The following is a 25,741-nucleotide window of genomic DNA, read 5'->3' as shown; positions in this document are numbered from 1 at the left end:
ATAGGTATTACATTTTAAGCATTGTTGAAATCATTCAGTTTCTTGTCGCTAATGAGCTTCCAATGAGGGGAATATGCAACATTGAGGAACATGTGGAGGAAAGTTTATTTAAAAACCTTTTCAAATATACCCTCAAAAAGGACCCAAAGCTAGCTGAATCTTATAAAATTTTTCCAAAGAATGCCACTTACTAATCCAAAGAAATTCAAAATGAAATAGTTAAAGTAATGACTGATCTCATTCAGGAGGAAGTTTCCAATGACATAAAGAATGCAGATGTCTCATTTTTTTCTGTCTTGGAGGATGGAACAAAAGACAAAAATTGAAGAGAAAATATAGCAATTGCTACTAGATATGTTAAAGATCATGAAATTTATGAATCCATGCTATCCATAGAGACAACAACTGCTTTGGATACTGAGACTTTTACAAACACAACTTTAGATATGTTCTGAAGGTATGGTTTAAATCCTAACAATCTGTTGAGCCAATGTTACGATGGAGCATCAGTTAGTGTGGCAAGAAAGGTGGTGTCCAGGCATTAATAAAAAAAAAAACTGAAGAAATTCCATACGTCCATTGTTTTAACCGCAGGCTGCATTTAGTTGTAGTTAAAGCAGCTGAAGTTGCGCCAATGGTGAGAGAATTTTTTGGACAATGTATGGAAGTATACAACTTTTTGTCCCGTGGGGTAGTAGCTGCTGTGTATGAAGGCAAAGCTCTTTCTCATCTGCTGGAACAGAGAGGGTCAGGACATCTTCAGGTGTGTAGGACAATTTTTGAAGAATTCAAACATGTATCAGAAACACTTGAACTAATATCAATAAATAATGGGAAAAGATTTGCTGGGGAAGATGTGGTTCTTAGCACTGGTCTCCATCTTATAATGCAGAAGCAAGAGTTTAGATTTTGTCTAGTGGTAATGAAAAATATTTTGGAAATTCTTTCTCCAGTAGATAAGAGACTCCAAATTCTGCAGGGAACATCAAAACTGGCTAAAGAGGAAGAAGTAAAACTGCCAAGGAAAAGGAAATTTAATTCCTTACTTGATGATTATGTGGTGTCGGAAACAACAGGTAACAGAGCATCATGTAGTGACACCCACAGTAAGCATGCTTCTGACTTTTTTGAAATTCTGGATGTAGTGCTAGCCAAAATAAAAAGAAGATTCCACGACAATGAAGAGATTCTTCAGGCAATAATTGCAGCAGAAAGTTTAGATGATGAAAATGGTAGGCTTAATTATCTAAAAAATTTCAATATTACCATTCCAAGTAAAGAAGAAATGAAAGTGGTAAAGCATTTCCTTGAGAAGAACAAAATTGAAAAGTGAAATTTCTTCAGTGAAATATACAAACACCGGAGTGCCAGTAAGAACTTTTGCATGTACAAGGGTTGCCTAGAAAGTAATGCACCACATTTTTTTTCTCAGCCTACAGTAATGGTACGAATGCGAAACTTTAGATATACATTATTTGAATTTTCAGGAGTGCGCAAACAAATTTTTGGTTTCTTCAGACAGATAGCGTAGCTGCAGCAGTGTTTCGAAATGGCGTCTGTAAGTGATGTACGTTACAAGCAACGTGTCGTCATTGAATTTCTCACTGCGGAGAAAGAAACTGTTGGGAACATTCACAAACGTTTGTGTACAGTTTATGGAGAATCTGCAGTCGACAGAAGTACGGTTAGTCGCTGGGCACAGAGGGTGAGGCCATTAGAAGGCGGTTCGGCAGAGCTCCAAGATTTGCAGCGTTTGGGGCGGCCATCCACGGCTGTCACACCTGACAAGATGCAGCTTGCTGATGTGCTCATTCGCGAGGACCGACGCATAACGACTAGGCAGTTGGCGCTGAAGCTGTCAATCAGCAAAGGAAGTGTGGATGCAATCATCCGTGCTCTTGATTACTCAAAAGTGTGTGCACGATGGGTTCTGCGCTGTCTTACGGTGGACCACAAATCTCTCAGAAAAAACATTTCTTCTGAGTTGCTGAAACGTTTTGAAGATGAGGGGGAAGCATTCTTATCCAGGATTGTGACAGGTGATGAAACCTGGGTTCACCATTTTGAGTCCGAAACAAAACGACAGTCGATGGAATGGCGTCATCCTCAATCTCCACAGAAGAAAAAATTCAAAGCAACTGCTTCCGCCGGTAAGGTCATGATCACTGTGTTTTGGGACTGTGAGGGTGTCATACTCATTGATGTGATGCCAAGAGGCAGCATCATTAATTCTGAAGCTTATGTGAAGACATTAACCAAACTCAAGAAGCGCTTCCAGCGACTTCGGCGCCATAACAACCCAGGTGAATGTTTGATTCAACATGATAACGCTTGGCCTCACACAAGTTTGAGAACTTCGGAACACATCACTAAACAGGGTTGGACTGTGTTACCCCATCCACCCTACAGCCCTGACCTAGCTCCCTCAGTCTTCTACTTATTTGGGCCATTAAAGGATGCCATTCGCGGAAGACATTTTGAGGATGAAGAAGAGGTGATTCGCACAGTGCAGAAATGGCTTCGTGACCAGAACAAGGAGTGGTACCGACAGGGCATACATGCCCTTGTGTCTCGCTGGAGGAAGGCCATACAACTGGACGGAGATTACGTGGAAAAATAGGGAGTTAGAAGAAACATCATTCTTTCTTGTGTGTAAGTTTCATTGTGTTCAATAAATAATTGTTGAAGAAAAAAAATGTGGTGCATTACTTTCTGGGCGACCCTCGTAGCACAGCAGTTTGTGAATCGACCTCAGTGCTTACACGAATTAACAGACCTCAAAGACTACCAATGTCTCACTCAAGAATGGCTAATTTAGTATGCCTAGCTTTTGAGCTAAAGAGAACCAAGAATTTAAGTGTGGAAAAGGTTCTAAGAAGATTCAATTCTCAGAAAGATAGGAGAATTCAGCTCTACTAGGTAGTTTCAAATCTTCTGTATCTTGCTTTTTAAAAGTAATGAATAATGTAAAAAACTAATGTTCCATGGCGCTGCTATATTTTACTTCAATATCTTTCCTCTTGCTTTTAGGTAAAGTAAATTTACTTTTGTCATCAGCAAATGAAAGGCTTTCAATGCAAGTAAATACTACCTGTATCATCGTAATATGTTTTACTTTTGCAGTGTTAATAAATAAATAATAAAACTTTATTTTTATCCCGCCCTTCTCCCTAACGGGACCCAGGGCGGCTAACAACATATTAAAAAAAAACAGATTTTAAAAACATTAATACATAGCAGATAAAAACATTTAAAAACACACTACAGAGGCCATAAAAACAGTAGTCAGATTAAAAGACAGAGTAAAAGAGCAGATCACTGAGGAATCAAGCCTGTAAAACTAAAAGATGTATAAAAAAGTTAAGAAGGCCAGAAATCAGAAGGCTTGTTTAAACAACAGTGTTTTCAGGCCTCGCCGAAAACTCTCAAGAGAGGGAGCCATTCTCAAGTCAAGGGGAAGGGAGTTCCATAATGTTGGTGCCACTACCGAGAAGGCCCTATTTCTTGCAGCCGCCCCCCGGACCTCCTTGGGTGGCGGCACTTGCAAAAAGGCCTTCTCTGATGACCTGAGAAGGCGGACCGGATTGTACGGGAGTAGGCGGTCTCTAAGATATCCTGGCCCAGAGCAGTATAGGGCTTTAAAGGTCAAAACCAGCACAAGTCTTGCAAGTGTTGCAAGTCTGTGTATTGCACTGGTGTCCAAAATGAAAGGACACGTTGCATGTTGTTTCTGTGTAGACAAATAGATTTTACATTGCATACAGAGATGCATTTATTCTATGCAGATCATTGTTAAATTGCTTTACAGATAATGAATGCATCTTTAAAAAAAAAACAACAAAAAACCCAAAATATTTCCTCCTAATGAAATTTGGGTTAGTTCTGCGTCTTTGATGTTTCTCCATACTTATCCTTCATTTTGCACACCAGTATAGATACCTGACATAATTGCCCCCTTTGAAAAAATTGTTGCCCTCCTACCTCTAGAATCCTGGCTACGGGCCTGTGGCTGTGTCCATGTGAAACCACTCTGAGGTACTGATTCTAGTCTACATGAAAGCCTCCTAAACTGCAAGTTTTGATTTCACAAACTGCAGACTGCTTGGGAACCTATAACATGCCCCCACTATTTCCCCTCTTCTTTTGATGACCATCCTAGACTGATGAAGAATCCTGTAGGCTTGATGTTTAATACCTTGTTATGGTCCTAATTAAAAGATCATCTGACTTTGGAACATATAAATGGAACAAAATAAATGAGTCATCTACTCCCGTTGCACAAACTCAGCTACGACATAAACTGTTTTTGGTAGGGAACAAACAAATTAGTGCTTCATTTCTAACCATCAAGTAAGAAATTGGGTCATTCCCAGATGCTGTCACTACTTACAAAGTCAATGTGGCTGATCCTCCACAACTCAGGCAGATCCTGGAACTGGAGAAACATCTGGCGAAGACTGGTGACATTGATACAGGCCAGGACAGCCTAGATGAGAAAGAGAAACCAGGTACAAGATATAAGACTCTGGAACTCATTGTTCATTGGTAAGACAGGGGAAGATTGGTGGTGGGTATGGTGGAAGGGGTCATGTGGTACTTTCATTTTGGGTCAATTATGGCCACCTAATTAAACAAGTCTTGAGGACTTACATGAAGGAATTCAAAGTCAAATGTTAAGAAATTATGCTACAGTTCCTTCTTTCTTGCATCAGTACTCAGTGCAAATACAACACAGTCCTAACCAGAGATAGGTGCACGCAAGGCATTGATTTCTTAAGGCTTGTCCAAGAGTACTTAAGGCGTGTTGAGGCGCAGTGAGATACCTGCGCCTCAGGTATGTCAGGTATGTCAGGTATCACACTGCATGGATTGGGCCCTCAGTCCCGTCAACAATGATTTTAATTAGAAGCTTCCTTCTTGCTGCTTGTACCCCAATTATTGCTTCTTGTTCAGAGGGGATTCTGCTTTTCTTCTCGCCATTTGTTTCTTTTCTCTTTTTAATTGCAAAATAATAAAAGAGGAAAAAAAGGTGAGCAGAAACCTGTAATTAAAGCCCCCGGACCCGCATGGCACAGGAACGAATTCAATGATTCCCAGCTGTCACCTATGGGTCCTCCATCAGGTTCCAAACGTGTTAAAAGGGACAGGAGGTTGGGAACCACTGAACTAACTAGATACTATATCACCGCAAATGCTTTGGCAGTGCTGAACAGGAAGCAATTAGAAGCAGAAGCCACAACTAAAGGCACAGTCAACCTGCGTAAGTCTAACAGTGCTGTAACAATTCACTCTGGAAAGATTGACATTGGAATTGGGTATTAAAGGGGAAAATTGCTACAAATCAACTTTGAGAAAAGATGGAAGAATAACACAGAAAACATTGGAATGGAAAGAGCTGATGGTGATATTATCTGGCTTTGCCATAAAAAGTGATTGAATGAAAGATGATAATTCTGGATCAAATGGCTTGTGTAGAAGCTGTTTAATTAGTGTATGCATGTGTGTCCTACCTCATGTCAGGGAGCCACACTTTTACATTAAAAAAAAAAAAGTTAAAAGAAACTTTTCTACCAAGGGAACCGCAAACCTACACTCAGAATAGATGACCAAAAACTGAACAAAGCTGCATGTATATAGTTAATGCACATAATTTACAGACAATTTATTTTTGCTTCAGGGTTGAATGCGGATAATGAACTGCACTCTAGATTATTCCTATCCCCCATTCCCCGATGGTTTACCTTGGGCAAGTAGTAGAAGAGTGGGCCGATCCACATTAGCACAACGAAGACCACAGCGCTAGTGAAGAGGCCTGAGAGCTGTAGGGAAGGAAGGAAGGAAAGTAATAATATCAGGGCCATTTTGAGGCAAGCAACATCACACTTCCTTAATAGAACATAGCACCAGTGAACTAGAAAAGGGCACTAGTAATACTGAACAAACAAGTAGGTCTGTATTCACTATTATGCTAAATAAACCGAAGAGGAGAAATTCAGCAAAAATTTATCCTTTACCCAGAAAAGTCAATAAGTACAGCATTAGCATTACTCCATCTCAACTCCTACTTTTCCTATGGCCATGTCAATTAGCTCTCAAAGCTCACAGCCTCCTCTAACTAGCTGACACCTTTTAATTGACTTAGGGCACAATCCTAACCGGGTCTACTCAGAAGTAAGTTGGGAAAACATGTTTCCCAGCATGGCGAAATCTGTGATTGAAAAGGCTATGCCTGTTGATTTCTGCCCGTTAAGGATACAGAGCATCTGTCCTGAAAAAGGTAGCCACTTTATTCACAGTTTTCAGAGTCCAGGTTGGAACTAGCTTTCACGGCTGTTTCTTTTCTGACAGGGCCCCACTGCCTTCAACAGCTGCACCACAAGCAGAAACCCAGGAACTGGAAGTTTTTTATATTCTTACATTTGTATCCCCATCCTGGGAAAACAGTTTCTTGCTGAATTTCTGCTCATCCTACAGCTGTTAAAGGCACCAGAGTCTGGTCAGAAAAAAGTTGGATTCCACAATTGCAGTAGGCTGTTGTTTTGTGTCTCACACCCAGCTCTAGCCCCAACCACTTCTTTCCTGCTGCAGCCAACTTTCTTTCCTCACTGCCTTGTCCTTCCATTTCTTTCTACAGCAGTAGGTCCCTTGTCCCCAGTTCCTAAGAAGCAACACCAAGTGCACTGTATAGTGCTACACAAGGCAAGTTTTGTTGCCAAAATGCTCCCAACAAGGCATCTGCTTATACCTGTGTATATCCACCAGCACTCTCCAAGATGTTGGTTGTAGCCAGTGTGGCGGAACTGGGAAAACAGGTGAACAAGGAGGAGACTAGGTTTGAAAGACCATGGGCCAGCAATTCCTGTGAGAGAAGACAGGAAGGTAAGATGGGGGGGGGGGGAAGAGAACAGGTTCTTATCTGATTGAAGCTGTCCTGACTCAAGGGGAATAAAGAAAGGAAACAAGGGAAGAACTCTTGATCTGCATCTATCACAGAGGGCTGCTTTAAACTGGTTTATTTTAATGGCTTCCCCACTCCATACTCCCAAGAACCCTGCACAATGCACCTTAGCGAATGTACTGGGAATTCACAAAGATTTCTATAAACACCTAGTAGAAGTGCAGTTCCAAGAGTTCACTTACAAGAGAGAGCGGTAGCAGTGGAAGTACTGAAAGGTATGTCAGTTTAGCTGTACTTCCTCTGCAATGAAATAGGGAGGGGTGCATAAGGTTCATCTCTAGAAAATGTTCAGACAAAATTCCCAAATTGAGGTGTGTGTTGCCTTGAAAGGGTGTAGAAAATTGGCAGTGGGATCAAGAGAATAGATACACACTGCCCTGCATTTCTACTCCCCAAATGAAAGCTTGTAAACAAGTAAAAGCGTGTGGAAAGAATAAGGGAGCTGCTCTGTCTCAGTATCTTATTATGATCTGTGCCACTGCCAGTACCAGTTTGCTGGGGGCCCTAAGGCAACACTCCTACAATGCCCCTGCCCCCCTGACGGGATGCTTGGGGGCTAGCACTGCCATCAGCGCTGATGGTTCAGGGGTCAGCTGTCCGATAGGTCTGGGCCTTTAGGTTGCGCCCAACCTGATCAACCCCTGATGCCACCATTGCTCCTCTATTCCCTAGCATTGGCGATCCCATATGCAGCATCATATAATTTGTGACCAGCCTACAAAGCTGAAGTCCCATTAATGTGTGGCTCTTCTTTTTCCTGCCTCTCCAAGAATTATGAATCAAAGACCAATCCTTGTTGGGTAGTCAAATTATCCTTCCAAAGTATGTTAATGGATTTCTACCCTGAAGTAGTTTCAAGAAAAGAGGCTCCAGGAGAAGCTGATTCCTACTGGGCACAGGGGAGGGGAGGTAGGCATGACAAGCAATCTGGGGGTGCATCTGTGGCTGGGTGTGTCCAGGCTCTACCACCCCACCCTGAGGAGACCCTAGCTGTCAAGGCTGGGCACACACCTGGTTGGGATCAATGACATAGTGGTGCTTCTCAGCGTAGATCATGGCCAGGGACACTGAGACGGCGTAGGCCACGAAAGTGAGAGCCACCGTGTCACCCAGCACTTGGGGCAGCAGATGCAGTGCTGGGAGCTGGGGCTGTGGGAACCTGCATGAAAGAATGGTGGAATGGGAATCACTGTGGGGTGGGGCAGAGAGCACTCCCTGCCACTCCCTTCCCCTCCACTCACCCCGGGACCAGCCCTCAAGTGTTATTCCCACACCAGTCAGGTCAGGCCTTGCCAAGAAGCTGCACTGCCACTCTCATGCCAACAGGGTAGCAGTGACTTTGCCCGTAGTCAGTCTACTGAATGGGGAAGACAAAGGAAAAAGAGAGAGTGAGGTTCTTACCCTGCTGGGAGATGTCCAACGATCTGCACATTGTAGTGAGTGTTTAGGGAAGAAGCAAAGCAGATACCTGTGGCTAGCAGTACCTATCAATGAGTGACAAATACAAGAGGTCAATCCAAAGTGTATGGTACATCACCTGGGGAAGCAGAAGTGGGCAGACTTCAAGCTTGAATAAGCAAATTTGTTGTTTTATTAGAATCCCCAAGATCCATCAATGGGAATTGGGTGTAAAATAATGGCTTGGGGTACGGGACACACTTTCAGTTAAGGAACAGGTGCTTCTAGGCACTTGATCAGTTCAGGAATTTGCTCTCAGTACTGGAGTACTGGCAGGAGGTCTGGTCTAGAGGGTTGAGCCTCCGTTTGCCTGAAGATAACATCCAAAGGTCGCCAGTTCGAGGCCACTGGCATCGTGCGACCTTGAAGCAGCTGACAAGCTGAGCTGAGTTATTCCATCTGCTCTGAGCATGAGAGGATGGAGGCCAGGATGGAGGCCAGATCAGAACGAAACATCTGAATTGTTGTAGCTCTTGAAAGATAGAGCCTTCTTTCAATTGTAAAAATCCCTACAGGATTTAAATTAGCCTGCCTATGTAAACCGCCTTGAATAAAGTCTGAGGAAAAATCTGAGGACCTAGAAAGGTGGTATATAAATACCTGTATTATTATTATTATTATTATTATTATTATTATTATTATTATTATTATTATTATTTATATCACCCTCTCTCTCAAATATCCCTCATGACAAAGAAACATCTCCTATCTGTCCAAAACGGAAGAAAACCCAGGTGTCTCCAGGCTGATTTGTATGAACAAAGGAACCTTTCTGCACCAGTCAGATTAGGTAGGTAGGGTTGATTTGAAAAAGGCAAACATCCTTCTGAAGGAGATATCCTTCACAAAACATACGCTCCTGAAAATAGAATTGCTTAAGGATGAAGCTATGGGGCAGCAGTAGTGGTAGAGTCTGATAGTCCGCTAAGAACAGATGTACCCATGCACAATTTTTGTACTCGTGACGAAATAAACTGGGCTTATTGTCGTGGTCAACTGTCAAATAGGCAAAGAAAGCAGAAAGGTGGGCAGGATTATAAGGATCAGGGTCAATACAGACTTTCACGAGCATGGTTTTCTTCCATTTTGGATGTGTAGTTTGGAGGGAGGAGAAATATGCATAATTTAAGATTTCCTCTGCACAGGCCATCCTGTGTTTGGATACAGAAAGATAAGGCTTGGCTACGGCCCTGTACATACCATGATGATCTCTCCGGGGATGGGGATCCACATCTGGCTACGATAGCGGTTGTTGATCTCCTTGATGGGTACCAGTACAAACAAGCAGAAGCCTGAGATAAGCAGTTCGGCGATGTTGGTTAAAGGCAAGGTTTCCACCACAGATGCCAGTGTCTAGAGAATAATGCACAAACATGAGCACCTCAGCAGATATGGTGTTGACAAAGGACAGCCGAGCCTTCTGTTAAAAGGAGCAGAATGGAATACCCTTAGCAACCTGGGAAGAGGAAATAGCCAGGCTTCCTGCACTCTTGGAACAGTCATTGACTTGGGCCCTGGCAGCTTGCCTGCTCCATCACCCACAAAACTGCTTGTCAAAAAGTGCCCTCAGAATACCATGGCTATTACCAGAGAAACAGAGACAGAAGCAAGTGCCATGTTCCCCACTATAAGAAAATGTATATTCATGCTAGCCCAGAAAAGCAAAATGTCTCTTTTACTACAGATGATTCCAGGAATAGGAATACAAAAGGCACCCTGAACATGCTTGATCTCGTCTGATCTTGGAAGCTAAGCAGGGTCAGGCCTGGTTAGTACTTGGATGGGAGACTGCCTGGGAATACCGGGTGCTGTAGGCTTATACCATAGTCTTGCGAGAGTGAAGGTTGCCAACCTTTAGAAGAGATATGTGTAGTCCCAGAATGTGGTTCTGCATAGGACCACAGGTTCTGAGGAGTGGGCCCTCCTTCAGATGCATACCTTGAAGATTGTGAAGTAGCCACCAGGATGGGGCAGGGGTAGGCCCAGTAGGCTCTGGAGCTGAGACACCACCACATGCAAAGCAGCACCACTGGTGAACGCCTTGATGACAGGCTCAGAGAGATAAGTGGAGAGGAACCCCAGGTGCAGTGTAAACATCAGTATCTTTGGAGGAAAGAGAAAATATCAGCACTAGTTCCATGGAACACAGATGTTTTCAGAATTAGGACTGCACATCTGCTGAGATGCCAGAAGCATGCAGAAAAATCGTAGGATGTGCTACTGAGTGCAGAGTTCGGCTTCCTGAGAACCTCAGTTTTCAATATTTAAGGAAGTTTCTAGTCCTTATGGTGGCAGAGAGAAATATTTGAAAGTATGGGGCTAAGTGTGAAACCTCAGAAGCCAAAGGAGTGACTGAATAAGAATGTCAGTGATCAGTCCACAGGGTTTCAGTGACCTATATAATGCCATGATTGGCAAAGGCAAAACAAAATATTCAAAGTAGCACACACTCACAGGGAGAGAGACATTAGAATAAATGATAAAAATAACAGAAATCGCACCAAATTGCTTCCTGTGTATAATCAGAGAGGGCCTTTCTTGCTTGCTCTGCTAGACTTCTAGGAACCTGCGTAAACCCAAGGAGACCCAACAGCACCCTCTGACTCACCATGAGAAGCCCCACAAGGAAGGCCATGGCAGCAGCCACACCAATGCGCTGTCCCTCCAGCAAAGCCTCTTCATCAGGTCCTGTGCCATTAGACTGCTGAGGGACAGGAACTAAACGCTCCACCACAGAGCCTGTCATTAGACTGACCACAGCAAAGGTGCCTGGGTGAATAGGGAGGGGGGGGGGAAAGAGAGGAAGTGATTAATCTCTGTGTAACTCCCCCACCCCACAACTATCCTTTCTTAGCATGTACTGGATGCTGATAATGGGCTTAAACTGCAGGAGTGGAGATTCTGGTTGACTATCAACAGATATTTCTTAATGCTAAGAGTGGTTCAGCAATGAAACTGATCCATGAAACCATGGAATATGTTGGGTTCGCCTTTGCTGGTGGTCTTTAAGCAGAGGCTTGATAAGCACCTTTTGGAGATGCTCTAAGGAAAATATTTCTTTACTCAGCGTGTGGTCGGTCTGTGGAACTCCTTGCCACAGGATGTGGTGATGGCATCTGGCCTGGACGCCTTTAAAAGGGGATTGGACAAGTTTCTGGAGGAAAAATCCATTACGGGTTACAAGCCATTATGTGCATGTGCAACCTCCTGATTTTAGAAATGGGCTATGTCAGAATGCCAGGTGCAAGGGAGGGCACCAGGATGAGGTCTCTTGTTATCTGGTGTGCTCCCTGGGACATTTGTCGGGCCGCTGTGAGATACAGGAAGCTGGACTAGATGGGCCTATGGCCTGATCCAGTGGGGCTGTTCTTATGTTCTTATGTTCTTATGATTTCTGGCTTCAAGCAGAAGGTTGGGTTAGATGGCATTGAAGGCCCCCTCTGACTGTATGATTCTATGGTTCCATATAGCAAAAATAAATGTCTCAAGTCGTACATATTGGCTTTTCATTTTCTGCAATCAGAGCTACCGAAGAAACTTTCTAGGCAAGTACCACATCTGCAGGACCAGCCAACTGAGGCCATCATGAGGCCAACTGAGGTGGATGCTTCAGATCAGCAGATTGGGGGGGGGGGGGAAATAACCTCTGTCTCCCTTTCACCTCCAATGCTCTTCCCCCTTCTACCGCTTCCTGGATTAGAAAAGGAAGCAGGGGATAGAACTGACAAGGCAGTACGGAGGAGCGCAGAATGGTGAGGTAAAGAGTCTTCATCACTCGCTGCCTCTCATTTTCTCGTCCTCCACACTTCTTCTGCTTCATCTTTCTCTAACTCTTCCTTCTCTAACTATAACTCAATAAGTGAGTGGGAGCAGCAGAGGCTGGCATATCACCAGGTAATGAGGGGGAGCAGTTGGCATGCCACTTCTGGTACTGGGTGGACTTAGGCCTGCCCTTCATACCTCTAACTCATTAATTATTAGCGTTATTTGGATTTTATGAAGGTAAATCACTGGAAAAGCATTACAGCCAAGAGGAAGCCCAAGAAAATGGACCGCAGAGCCTAGTGTGGTCGTTACATCCCAACTGAGTCCAATGGTACACTCACCTGTGGATACATGGTGCCCAGTCCCAAAGAGCATATACAGCAGGGCAGGGAAGAATGAAGTATAGAGCCCGTAGATGGGTGCCACTGAGGTGAGCAGAGCAAAGGCCATTCCTGGAAGATCAGCAGAAAGAGCACATCATAGTTTATTACATTTAGATCCTACTCTTCTTCCAAGGGCCTCATGAAGGAGAATGGTCACATGCGCCCCCCCTTTTCTTCACAACACCCCATGAGGTAGGCTAAGCTAAGTGACTGGCTGAAGATCCCCCCACTAAAGTTGGTGAACCAGGCCTCCTTGGTTGGACACACAAACCATTACACCATACTGGCTCTTCCAACTATACCCATGCAAACAACAGGATACGATATTTGCATCAGATTTAGTATGCATTGAGGGCCTAGCTACACATCAGACATATTTGTCCCCAGCAACTACTTTTCCTAATCAAAAGTAGCATCTTGAAGGCTCCTCCTAAGGTGAAGATTTTCCTAGTGATAGTAGGGCACTTAACCCTTTCACAGAACATTTCTCCACTCCTAATCAAACTCCTCCCAGATACTTTTCCTCTTGTGAGTTCCAAATGCCAAAAAACTGCACACTGACAGTATCTATTTGGCTGGTATAATATCGTCACTCTTATTTGGGCAAGGTTCAGATGGCAACCAAATTTCCTGCTAAACAGGAAGTAGAGGAAAGGGGAATCTCTAGAAAAAGGAAGCAAGTAGCACAATGCCAATTAAAGAATAAGGCACTGCTTGAGGCCACAAATTTTGGGTATGACAAGGGTGGCAAATGCTGGACAAGAAAGAGGTACCTACAAAGGTACCTAACCTTGTAGAATCCGGCATAATGTGGAGGAAGTTCATACGTTTTTTATTGTGTAGGGCCTGTCAATGATCATCTGACCTTGTCCATTGATCTCTTATGGATTTTTTCAGATTAAATAGTCCCCCCCTCAATCAGGATTGGAGCTGTAGAACGTGGGGAAGGGTTTTTAACCCTTTCTCACAATCCTGTGGGCATGATGAACATTGTGCCAAAGGAAGCATCCCTTTTAGGACTAATAGCTTCAGAGATGCAAGTTTAATTGGGAGTGCAGTAGAGTGGGAAAAGGGTTAATGCTCTCTTCCCACATGCTGCAGTCCCAATTCTGATCTCTCTCTCTCTCTCTCTCTCTCTCACACACACACACACACACACACACACACACACACACACACACATGCTATGAAGTACATACACCTCAGCTGCTATTTAACTTGAAAATCAAAAATAAGGTCCGAACTGAGAATTTGTTGATACAATGTGCAGTGTAGCCCCTCAAAGGAACTACTGTAGTCCCTGCATGGCTAGCAGATACCAGGTACACTGAATGCTCCAGACCTCTCCATCTTGGAAGCACTCTTAGGAGCTGGATCTCACAATACCACTGCTATGTTATGCAGTTTTAAATTCTGAAAATAGTTACTGTTTTTGGAGCAAAACAGGGTGTGACAAATAAAAACAGAGGATTTGATGCCATCTCATCCTGAAAGAGGGCTCCCCCCAAAAAATACGTTTTGAAATGAATACAACAGAGATTCTTTGGTGGGATGGAACCCCCCACCACCACTCCCACCCCGAAATGTCCTCCTTTTCTTCTGTCAAAAAGCGGAGAATATGTAACCAGATGCCCTGATCAGGAACTCACTGATGCATGCACTGTTAAGGCAGAGCTGCCTATACCTGGGCTGGCAATGGAGTAAGTGAGGCTCCACCTTAACAAGGCCAGGCAGGGAATGATTCCAACCAGGGGCCTCCAGAGCGGAAAGACATCCAAGACCTGAGTTTTTGTTTTTTGTTTTTTCCTCCCTTTCTCCTCTACCTCATAGCCTCTACCTCCTGGGTCCAGCAAAAGAGACAGGGAGATTTGAGAGAACAATTCCTGCAGCAACACCGGCAGCCCAATTCTATGTGTGTTTACTCACAAGTAAGTTTCACTGTGTTCAGTGGGGTTTATTCCCAGGTGAGTATGCATAGGATTGTGACAGCACTGAAGCAGTAAGTGGAGAAACAGGGCATATAAATGCCTGCAGAGCATTCAAAAGGAAGTTACATAACAAGATTGATCAAGGATCTGAAAGTAAGTGAAGGGGGTGTTTGGGGAAGCAGGTGGAATTGCAGGGAAAGCAGACAGAAATCAGGAGAATTACAGCATTTGGAATCAGCGGAAGTCTAGAGAGAAAGAAGGGGGGAAAGGCAAGCATTGGAAATTTGTCTATAGGAAGGAGGGTTCCAATTCCCAGAAAGAGTTGGAGGGTAGAGTGGGAATGGAACAGCCCGTGGAAAATAAGGGCATACATGTATCCAGTGGGGCAAGGGAGATAACAAAGTCAGGGAGGGGGAGAGATTGTAAGTCTCTAAAGATCCTGAAGGTGGGATGAAGAAATCTGGTAGCTAAGGCAGACTAGGAAGAGGAGAATTAGAACCAATAGGCAAGAGAACAAGGGAGACATGGGAGGACGGGGAGATTATAAATACAGGGGCACATGTGGAGCAGGGATAGTGCCTAGGAATGACATATGACCTCTCCCCGATCCCCCAATGTTACCCCTTTTGCTGCCCCACTCGAGCAGGTACTTCCCATCAGACAATTCTCCGGCAAAGTGACATTCAGAAAAGGACAATCTTCTTCCTCACACTTTTTGTTCTGAGACATGTCTTCCCAAAGGGATCGCCACAGGCATTTATTTCAGCACTATCTTAACACAGACAGATACACACATGCGTGTGCACATACATGCACACAGGCACACACAAACTCACCTTGTGGGATGTGCACAATGCCCACAGTTAGTCCTGCTGCCACGTCCCCCAGAAGCCACTTCTTGGGCTGATACCTGGGCAACCACCTTGCAATGGGAAGCCTGCACTGAAGGAAGTGCAAGGCAGCAGCCCTGGACCACCGGCAGCCGTGGGACAGCCTGCCCTTCAGCATCCCTGCCAGGCTGCTTTCTGGCTCTGGAGGTGCACCATAGACCTGCTGGAAGCGCTCCTCTGTGTAGATGCCCCGGTACAAGGCCAAGCTCCTCATACTGAAGGCTGTGGGCAGGCAGGATGCTCCCTGTCACCTTTTATCCCTGGCTGAGCTCAACTTTCCTGTCCAATTGCAAGGCTCAGAGAGCTGGGATTCTCCTCCCTCAGGGAAGCAGAATGTGGGTCTGGACAGGAAGGGGGAGGAAGCTCAGGGTGCTAAGGGTCAGATATAGGGCAGGGAGAGACTCCAATGCTTCTCTGAGCGTCAGGCAGCTTTCCTTTTTTTCTCTTAACAAAGAACTTTGTAGCACTTTTAATAAACTTATTTCAACACAAGCGTCAGTCTCTTATCCTTGCATTTTCTCTGCTTCTCATCAGAAGCACCTTCCTGTTCTTATGAAGTTGTTGGATTATTTATTATCGGTATTATTGCTTTACTGTCAAAAAAAATCACGGGCCAATTCAAACACTGTATTCCTCATTTGTAGCATGATGTTCAATATGTGGGTATATTCAAAATACAGGCTATCCCTTGTTATCCACTGAGGGTCCGTTCCGGAACATTTCGCACCGGGACCCACTTTGTAGAATGAGAATCTGTCAGGACCCACCGGAATTGATGTAATGACCGGAAGTGACATCATCAAGCAGCAAAATTTCTCACAATCCTAGGCTGCAATCCACACTTACCCAGGAGTAAGTCCCATTTACTATCACTGTTAAAAGAATATACATAGTAGCTTGTTAAAAGTACAAGTCTGTAACATTTCCCCAAATGCAGTCACATACCATGGTAGCATCGAGTCTAATGTATTAAAAATAAAATATTGAAATGAACAGGGACCCACCTGAAATGGGCTTGTGACCCACCTAGTGGGTCCCGACCCACAGTTTGAGAAGCCCTAGTGAATTAAAAAAAATCCTTGATTAAAAAATCAATGGAAAAATAGATTTAAAGACCCGCTTCAGGTTTCTTACCCCTCCATTGCTCCTATTGGAATAAGGTCTTGCCTCAACATCTGCAGGGGTTTGATTCTGGAACTCCCTGCTGATACCATAAAATGTGTTCAATAACAGTAGTTTTAAAAAAAGTGTGTCTCTTTACGACTGTGGTTTAAAAACAGCTTGACTTACTGTTGTAGAGAGGCAGTCAGCAATTAGAAATGCAAAGGACCCCTTGCCTTTGCCTGGTTTAGCTGAAGAATGGAATGATTGCATGAATGTCTGTCTCTACAACAGTAAGAAAAGCAGTTTTTTAAACTGTGATTTTAAAGGGATGCATTTTTTCCCCTTCTCCAGGGATCAGCACATTCCTTCGCACTTGTTGTGGCCATTCGTGTTGAGTCAAATCCGTGTATAAAAAATCCATGTATAACAAGGTTGGACCTCTATGGGATATCAATGTGCATTTTGAGATTCTGCACAGCTCATCAGACAACATAAAAGCCATTTTCAAATGTTGGTGTTATGCAACTCTTGGTCCACCAAGCTGAATACAGCGCACAAAGTAATTAATGGCTGAGGGCTCAATCCTATCCAATTTTCCAGTGTTGGTGCAGTTGTGCCAGTGGGTGTGTGCTGCATCTTGTGGTGGAGGGGCAGTCACTAGGGCCTTCTTAAGGTTGGGAACATGTGTTCCCATATCACAAAGCTGCATTGTGGCTACACTGGAGCTGGAAAGTTGGATAGGATTGGGCCCACAGTCTTCTATGATTTTGCCTTCATGGCAGGCTGCCAAATCAACAAGGGTGGAGCTTGGCAGGTAGGGGCGGAGAGCACCTAGTGAAGGCGGGGTGGAACCTGTATGTCAGAGGGGAGAACCTAGCTGTTCCTGGTGATTCAGGGGTGGGGTCTGATGGTTAAGGGGCAAGGCTACCTGCAAAAGGTCTCAATAAATAACAGTCTGCTCCACCATTGGTTCCATTTCCTCTCCCTTAGATTTTACTCTTCTCTTGGAGATCTTGAGGAGACAGCTAAAATACTATAAGGCCAGACCCTGAGTCCTGGTAACTCTACTGTAATAACTTGAAGAGATACCACAGCTCCCATAACTAACACAGAAAATCTGTTCTAATCGGGCCACTAATCAGTGGATTTCAGTTATTGTAACTCCCACACGGAATGCCTCCCCCTCCTGCTGACGACGTACTTGTGGCAACCTTCACAACTGGTAGTGTTGTAGAGGGTTATAAACACATAAATGATGTGTAGAGAGTGGAAATTAAGGCTGCAATCCTATCCACACTTACCTGGGAGTAAGCCCCTTTGACTATAATGAGACTAAGGGCGCAATCCTATCCTGGGCTGGAACAGGCAAGCCAAGAGGCTTGCGCTGTATTCAGTGCAGGTTAGTGGCCATAAGCGGCTTAGCCAGAGACAAAGGGAAACATTTCCCCTACCCCTGGGTAAGGGCCACTGGACCCTATGGGTCTCCTCAGACTTGCGCCACCTCTTGAGGAGTCCAAGGAGTGCGGAGTGGCTTGAAGTCGCTTCATTCTCCCTGGGAACCGCCGGATCCCAGGCCCGCCTGCTATTCCCCACCTGCCCGCCCCTGGAACCACCCACCGCCTGCCCTCCCCCCACCCAGGAATACCTCCCTCCCGCCTCCTCCCAGCCCCCCCGCCTACCTTTTCCTCTTGCGTTGTGAGGTGAGACTCAGTGGGGAAGCCGCCACAGAGGCTGGATTCAGTCTCCATGTGTCGGTGCAGCTTGTGTGACGACGCAGCTTCTTCCCGAGGAGGTGCAAACATGCCTTATGGCATGTTTGCGACCCTCCTGGGCTGGTGCAAGAGATTTGCACCGCCCAAGTTATTTCTAGTATTGCGCCCTAACTTCTGAATAGACAGGCACGGAATTGCGCTCTAAGAGTAATTAACTTGCTATCAAATCACTAGAAGTCAGGGTCATCCAATTAAAATGATTGGCATTATTTTTTTTATGTATCATGTTCATCTCTTCGTCTTCCTCAGGGAGCTATGTGTGGGGCTTGTTCCCACTTATCTTCACAATAAACCTGTGAAGGAGGTTAAAGATAGTGATTTGCCCAAGGACTCACAGTGAGCTTCATAGCCAGCAGGGAGTTTCAGCTCAAGTCTCCCTAGTCCAACCCCAACCTTACAAATATGCCACAATGGCTCTCAGCAGGGGTCAGAATAGACTAAAGGAAGTTCCCCTTCACACAGTGTGTAATTATCTTATGGAATTCAGTAACACAGGATGTAGCGATAACAAGGAGCATACGGCTTTTTTGAAAGGGTCAGGTAAGTTCATGGAAAATAGATTTATCAGTGCTTTGTGTGAGCTAGGAATGAAATGCCGTTGATTAAAGGCAGTATACCTAAGAGTACTGAATGCTGACGATTCAATGCTGCAGTTGGAGCCTAGCTCCCAATTCCCAGTTCCCCATTCATCACAGAGAGCTTTGAGAGCAACCCAAATAACAAACCAAGTATTGGTGCCATTCCATCCCAAAATAAATTTGGACATAGAAGGGTGATAGCTCAGTTGTACAACACATGCTTTGCATGTAGAAAGTCTCAGGTTCACCTGGCATTTCCAGGTAGGACAAAGCCAAATTCCTGTCTAAAACTCGGATGCACCACTGCCTGTCTGTGTTGGCAGCACTGACTTAGATGGTCCTATGGTCCAGTTTTACAAGGCAGCCTCCTATGATCCTGCCCTATATCATAGGCTTCCATCAATGGAAGACAGTTCTCTTTCAGGCACATAAGCATTCAGTGTGGCCCCACATACTGTTATTGTGCAATGCACTTCAGCACAGAGTGCCCACAGGCAACGCTAATACATAAGAACCTGGGATGTGGTAATCAGGGGGGAAGAGCACCGGTGCCACTGCCTCCTTCCTTCTCCCAGACTTCTTCCTTCCCAGGGTCCAAACTGATTACTCTATGGGGTCTATGCTGCCACCACAAGGACAAAGGCAAACCAGGGAGAGACCATCATCAAAAGCCTCCTTCCCAGTTACAGGGATGCTCTCCCAAAGCCAACTGAATTCCATAGCATGTAGCCAGTGGTTTAAGGCAGTAAGGCAAAGCTCTGACTGAGTTCGTTGGGCAGCAGTCAGGTAAAGTATTAAAACAGTACAGAGTCTATTGGGTAAGAAATAATATAAAGAAATACAATAAATAACAAGCAGACGTGCACAACAGCTTGGGCTTTGAAAGTACCTAGGTGTGGATCTTAACAAAAACACAAGCATGTGATTTCAGGCAAACACTGAAATCAAAATAATCCCCTTGCACATCTAGCTCACTGCTCCCTATTACTCCAGCATCAGACTCTGTTATACCTCTCCAAACGCAGAAAAGTACCATGGGACTGGCCACACAACAAAGTACTTTGAGGGAACCAGGTTGGAACACACCCAAATATCCTTGGGTTGAACTTAAATATCTTAGGTTCAGTTAGGTCATTGCCTACACAACTGGCAATTTTATGATCACCTAGGCATCCCAACCCATCCCCTGATCCTTCCTAGCCAAGCTCCACACAGCAGGGAACGTTGCCCTTGATGTATCCAGGTGGGTTCATTGGACATGAACTAGGGACAATTGTTCATGCTGAACCCAGGCAATGAAGATGACCATTGCACAAAACAATGTCTCTGCCTGGCCATGTGGTTCTTCTGTAATGGTGGTGATTTTGAAGTATCTCAGTGAAATCTCTTTCCTACTGAGTCATATACTGGGATATACTGGGGTTTCCTATAAGAAGAATAGATAGGGAAAGAGAGAGCTATGGAAACTCAATTATTACAGAATAAATACAGAATAATATTATTACACCCCAGAAAAAGTCTTGAATCACCCCAAATCATAAACCCACTTGTCTCATAGGAAAGAGTCTCCTGGTCATTACATAGCACTATGTCTAGCACTATGTCTAGCCCAATGTTTTGCTTTTGTGCAAAATAGTGTCAAATGCACAGCCCCCCCCCCCCCCAAAAAAAAACCGCTTGGGGACAGGCTGATTCCTTATACATCTGGCAACGAGGGTGTATGATATGGAGTACCCATAGTTTATTTTGGGGTGCAGTGGCATTAGTTCCTTATTTGGGCTGCACATGCTGCTTTTTGCTTGTGTGATTAATAACGAACTGGAAACCAGGAACCAACATCAGCATTATTACAGAACCAGAATGCTACATGGGCCTTGTATTTTAATATCATTAATCTGGACTAAGCAGCATCCCAATTTCTAACTCATAATCCCTGACATAGATTGGAATCTCTCTCCCCCCCCCCCCCCGTCAATATCACAAGAACTGAAAGCATCTTTCAAATTACTGAACCTCAGTGCGAGTAAAACTGCATGAAATGTATGAATGGAAGTCTAATCCATGATCAGTAATATCAACATGCCTTCTAAAAGAAAGGATGCGGGGTTTCTTTCAAGCAGATATTTTGCAATGTTTTAACCCTTTTGGCCTCAGAATCTGGGCAGCATGTTTATTAACCCAAGTCCTCACTTTTACCCCTGGAAACTTGTTTTGTCTCCTACAGTGCAGTCTGGCCTTTGCGTAACCTGCATGAGAGCAAATCCCATTCCATAAACAGAATCTTCTCACTGAAACAGCATCTTGGGTCAAGAGCTGCTATCAAAATAAATGCTTCTTTGGGCAGCCCATAGTCCCAGCTCAGCACAGGCTGTCCCCAGGTTTTCTGACTCCCCCTTCTTCCCCAGCTCTACTACACCAAACACAAGAACTATTATTTGCTTGGGTGCAAGTTGAGGGCACACAGCACTGGTAAGCTGCTGGGTCTGGCAGGAGCCAGGCAGGGGCCCAGACAGAATGGCCATATGACGCCAGTCAGTGGCGCCTGAGCTCTAGCCTTCCCCATAGGTCCTTTTAGGAGAGATGGGGGGCAGTAGAAGATGCACTGTTGGTTTTGACTGTTAAAGAAGAATCTCATGTTTATTGCATCTCCCAATACTTTGAAATTCTTTTTCTTATTTATCATCAGCAACTTGTGAATTATTTGGACAGAATCAAGTGTGTATTCTGTACACATCTGGCCCCCACACAGTCTGCGGTCGAAGTAACACATGAATTTTAATATGCTTTGTTGATATTAAATCTTCCCATGTTTCAGTGAACTTGAATTACTACCATTCAGAAGGAAATAACATAACATTTTAAACGTTACCACAGCCCCTTGAGAGAATACAGGAGAAGACCAACCCTCAACTGCCGACATACAGATGCCAGCCTATACAGCCTTGTAAGACTTAGGAACCAATCCTATCCAACTTTCCAGCACAGATCCAGCTGCAATGCAACCCAGAAATAAGGGAACAAATATGCTCTGATCTCAAGGAGGCATCTGTAACTGCCCCCACGCCCATGCAACAAGTGCCCTGTTGGCACAGTTGCATCAGGGTTGGAAAGCTGGATATGATTGGGTATGATTGGACCCTTTGGTTGCAATTCTATTACACTTTTCTGGGAATAAACCCCATTGAATGCAATGGGTTTGCATTGGGAATAAACCCTATTGGGAATAAACCCCATTTATTATGGGAATAAACTCCATTAAATTCTTCGGAATAAACATGTATATTGTGCTGTCAGATGCAATCCTATAAGTACCTTTCTAGCCTACCTCAGCACCATTTTCTGCATGCCCCCCCCCCAACTGTCTTCATTTTGCTCTCCAGTGAAACTGGCAGGCTCAGGAGATTGCATTGTCAATTTCACTGGAAGAAAAAAAAAGAGGAAGGGTGTGCCTGCATCCCTGTGCAAATAAATAAGCACTGGTGAAAGTGACAAGACTCCTCCCCCCCACCACACACTTTGTCAACTTTACCTACTGAGCACAGAGAAGGGAAGATAGGGAAAGAAAATGGATCAGGAAAAGCGACAAGGCTTCCCCCCATGCCCTCACTATGTTAGTTTCTCTAAAGCAGTGTTTCTCAAACTGTGGGTCAGGACCCACTAGGTGGCTCACGAAGCCATGAAATATTCATTTCAATATTTTATTTTCAATTCATTAGACTTGATGCTACCACGGTAAGTGACTGCATCTAGGGAAATGTTACAGATCTGTGCTTTTAACAGGCTACTATGTATATGCTTTTAACAATGTCAGTCAATTGGACCTACTCCTGGGTAAATGTGAGTAGGATTCAGTCTAGGATGGTTAAAAATTTTGCTGCTTGATGGTGCCATTTCTGGTCACGACATCACTCCTGACAGATTCTCTTTCTAGAAAGTGGGTCCCGGTGCCAAAGGTTTGAGAACCACTGCTCAAAAGGGTGGAAGAGATGGAAAAGAAAACTGACTCAGAACATTTTTTTTAACAGAACAGAAAAGTCTGTGTGTAGTGAGAAGAGCCATTCCCAAATGTGGACATCTCCAAAAGAAAAATGGAAGCCGGAGGACTAAAAACAGAGTCAGGAAGATCGCATCTATTCACAGGTGACTCAGAAAAAGCCCCCCTTTTTGCATGGTCATTTCTGCCACTGGTAATTTAAAAACCATTCAAAATTAACACCACCATTTGCACAGCAAGGAAAAGGCTAAGAAGCGACTGCCTTCACAGAAGGGTTTTCCGTTTCGTTTTTGGTCTGAGCTGCGTGGTTTGACAGCACACCATGGATGTCTAAGGGCCTTGCGCCAAAGATGCTAGAGATTAGCATCTAGCACCAGACGTGCCTTCACTGAACCTGTGGTCTCAAAAAGCTGCTCTTTCTCCCCTGCACTGAGAGGTGTCGTCGTCCCCCCACCATGAGTGGCTCTGTGCAGCTGCCGAGGTGTGGCCTGCTGCCTCATCATTGCCTTCCGATGCAGCCCCTGCAAGCTCCAGCCAGAGACTCTTATGCAGCACTTTGCATCCAGCCCTGAAGCCCATTCTTCAAAGTTTGGGTGGTGCACACCACAGCCTGCAGCCTTTCAATTCCTTCTATTGTTCCCAGTGGCGTCTTATCTCGGCGGCTGGCCGCCTGGCCCGTTGGCTCCGCACGTCCTGTCAGTTTTAATCCCACCACAGGGAGCTCCCCCTCAGGCTTTCATTGTTTGTGGGGAGGATCACTCCTAGATGGGTTCCTGTGTTTTGGATGGGCCTCTGAGGATTAGCCTTGGCCTGTAGCCAGCTGGCAGCTTGCAGCCTGCCAGGGTGATGGGGTGTTGGGCCTGGACCTGGGTGTCGTCTTCATTCCCCATCCCTCCCAGTGCTATTGTCTGCAGGCAGGAAGTTGGTTCAAACACGCAATGGAGGCCAAAATAGACCAGGGTGGCCCTTGGGGGAGTGCCACACTGAGCTGGTAGGTTCAATGCAGCCTCCCCAAGGCATATGACAGAGAAATGGACAAAATATTTTGCTGTGTTCATGAAAACAAAGCAGTGTTAGCTACACACAAGGTCATGTAAAGGCTGGTTCACATATGCCTGTACACCATTTGATTATTATTTACAACCTGATGATTGTCAGAGGAATGAGTGGATGGACTCCACTATTAGGCTTTCTATCTGAGATGATGTAAAGTGACACGATAGTTTGATCTGCAAGATGATCAATTAACACATGCAAGGAAACCGTTGATGCTGCAGCTAAGTGATGAACAAGACCTGAGGCTAAGAGTTCTGCCTTCCAGTGAAAATAAATATTCTCCATGGTCCGGCTAGGCAGAGGGAGAGAGTAGAGCCGCTTATGCAATACAGACCTAAACGTGTTTACTCACAAGTACATCCCACTGGAAAGAATTGCCTAGCAAGTGGGCTAACCCTGAATCTATTTATTTTACTGTACGTGGTCCATCTTTGACCCTTGATGGAACTCTAGTTAGCATACACAGGGTTCCCTGGCAGTATCCCATCCATGTATTGCCCAGACCCAGATCTGCTTAGCTTCAACAGGGTAACTGTCTTGTGAACAATGACTTAGGATGTGAACAATCCTATCCAGTTTTCCAGTGCTGGTGCAGCTGTGCCAATGGGGCATGCAGTGCATCCTGTGGTGGGGAAGCAGTCACAGAGGCCTTCTCATGATATTGGCACATTTGTTCCCTTACCTCGGGGCTGCATTGTGGTTGCACTGGTGCTGGGAAGTTGGATAGGATTGGGCCCCCAATGTTTAACAGTAATGTTAATAATAATGAATGTGTATGAAACAGCATTCCTTTGCTATGCCTTAAACCCAAAGTCCATCAGTTTTATTGGATGACCCCACACTTTTGTACTTTGAGACAAAGTGAATTTCTTTTCAGCTCAGTATTTTCACATCAACTAATGATTCTTCTAACCTCTGTTGCCTCCATACGTTGGCTGTCTTTTTCCAAGCTAAAAAGCACAGCGTGTTAAAATCCAGGCAGGGACCAAGGGGGGAAAAAAAGAATGAATACCTTTCTTCTGACTAACCAAGGTTCACAGTGTGCTCTTCTTTAGAGCTCTTCTTCATTGTCACAGAGCTCTTCTTCAGAAAAGATGTTAAAGAAAAAAAAATCAAGGGATAAACACATTTAAAGGGCATGGTACTGTAGCCGGTGTGCACTTTGAGATAGAGGAAGCTACTACAGGCAAATTAAGGGTGCAATCCTATCTTGACATTGGGCTGGCGCAAGGGACTTGCGCCAGGCTAGCAGGATTGCAAGAGTGCCATAAAGTACATTTGCACCTCCTCAGGAGGAAGCTGCGCCAGCACATGGAGGTGCTTTGACACATGGAGGCTGCATCCAGCCTCCGTGGCAGCTTTCCCCAGGTAAGTTGCGTCAGTCAAGCTTGGCTGATGCAGGGGTCTGGGGAGGGTGGGGAGGAAGTGGGAGTTATGTGTAATTTACAGCAGAATGCAATGAAACAAACCACATTGCAATATCTGTGTTCTATCAAAAGCTATAGCCTAATAACCTGAGAAGGAAAACACAGTTGCTTTATGTCACACAAAGTGGATTTCTTTAACTCAAAACTGACCAATGAGCTTGAATGTTCTGAGAGCTAACAAGGTGTTATTATGACACAGCATGGAACCAAGATGTTGTTACGAGTCAGCTCCCTTTCCCTTGTATCAGATCTAATACTCAAACTCGTATTCAGTTGTGTGAGTGTCATCAAGTTTGCCACTGTTTTTTGGTTGGTTACTGATTGGTTGGTTAACTGTACTGTTCTATAGTAAAATAAATAAATGGGGGCGATACCATGAATTACCGGACTGGGTGACACCAACCCTAATAATGCCACTAGAAGGTTGG

General features: G+C 44.7%; 1 protein-coding gene across 1 annotated transcript in view; it reads right to left on the bottom strand.

The window, feature by feature from the left end:
• LOC136641814 (solute carrier family 26 member 10-like) overlaps positions 1-15,596 on the bottom strand; it is a 29,323-nt gene extending 13,727 nt beyond the window's left edge. Inside the window, exons 1-10 of the mRNA XM_066617853.1 lie at positions 15,329-15,596; positions 12,523-12,633; positions 11,025-11,185; positions 10,355-10,519; positions 9,617-9,769; positions 8,360-8,442; positions 7,970-8,117; positions 6,746-6,859; positions 5,742-5,819; positions 4,391-4,486 (exon numbers count right to left, since the gene is read on the bottom strand). Of these exons, the coding sequence (XP_066473950.1) occupies positions 4,391-4,486; positions 5,742-5,819; positions 6,746-6,859; positions 7,970-8,117; positions 8,360-8,442; positions 9,617-9,769; positions 10,355-10,519; positions 11,025-11,185; positions 12,523-12,633; positions 15,329-15,596 (1,377 nt within the window). The remainder of the gene's footprint in view (positions 1-4,390; positions 4,487-5,741; positions 5,820-6,745; positions 6,860-7,969; positions 8,118-8,359; positions 8,443-9,616; positions 9,770-10,354; positions 10,520-11,024; positions 11,186-12,522; positions 12,634-15,328) is intronic.
• Positions 15,597-25,741: the final 10,145 nt, after the last annotated feature.

This window comes from Tiliqua scincoides, chromosome 2, assembly GCF_035046505.1.
Source record: "Tiliqua scincoides isolate rTilSci1 chromosome 2, rTilSci1.hap2, whole genome shotgun sequence".
Lineage (NCBI taxonomy): Eukaryota > Metazoa > Chordata > Lepidosauria > Squamata > Scincidae > Tiliqua > Tiliqua scincoides.
Note: the sequence above shows the minus strand (reverse complement) of the source record. Positions and strands in the feature narration are given on the sequence as shown.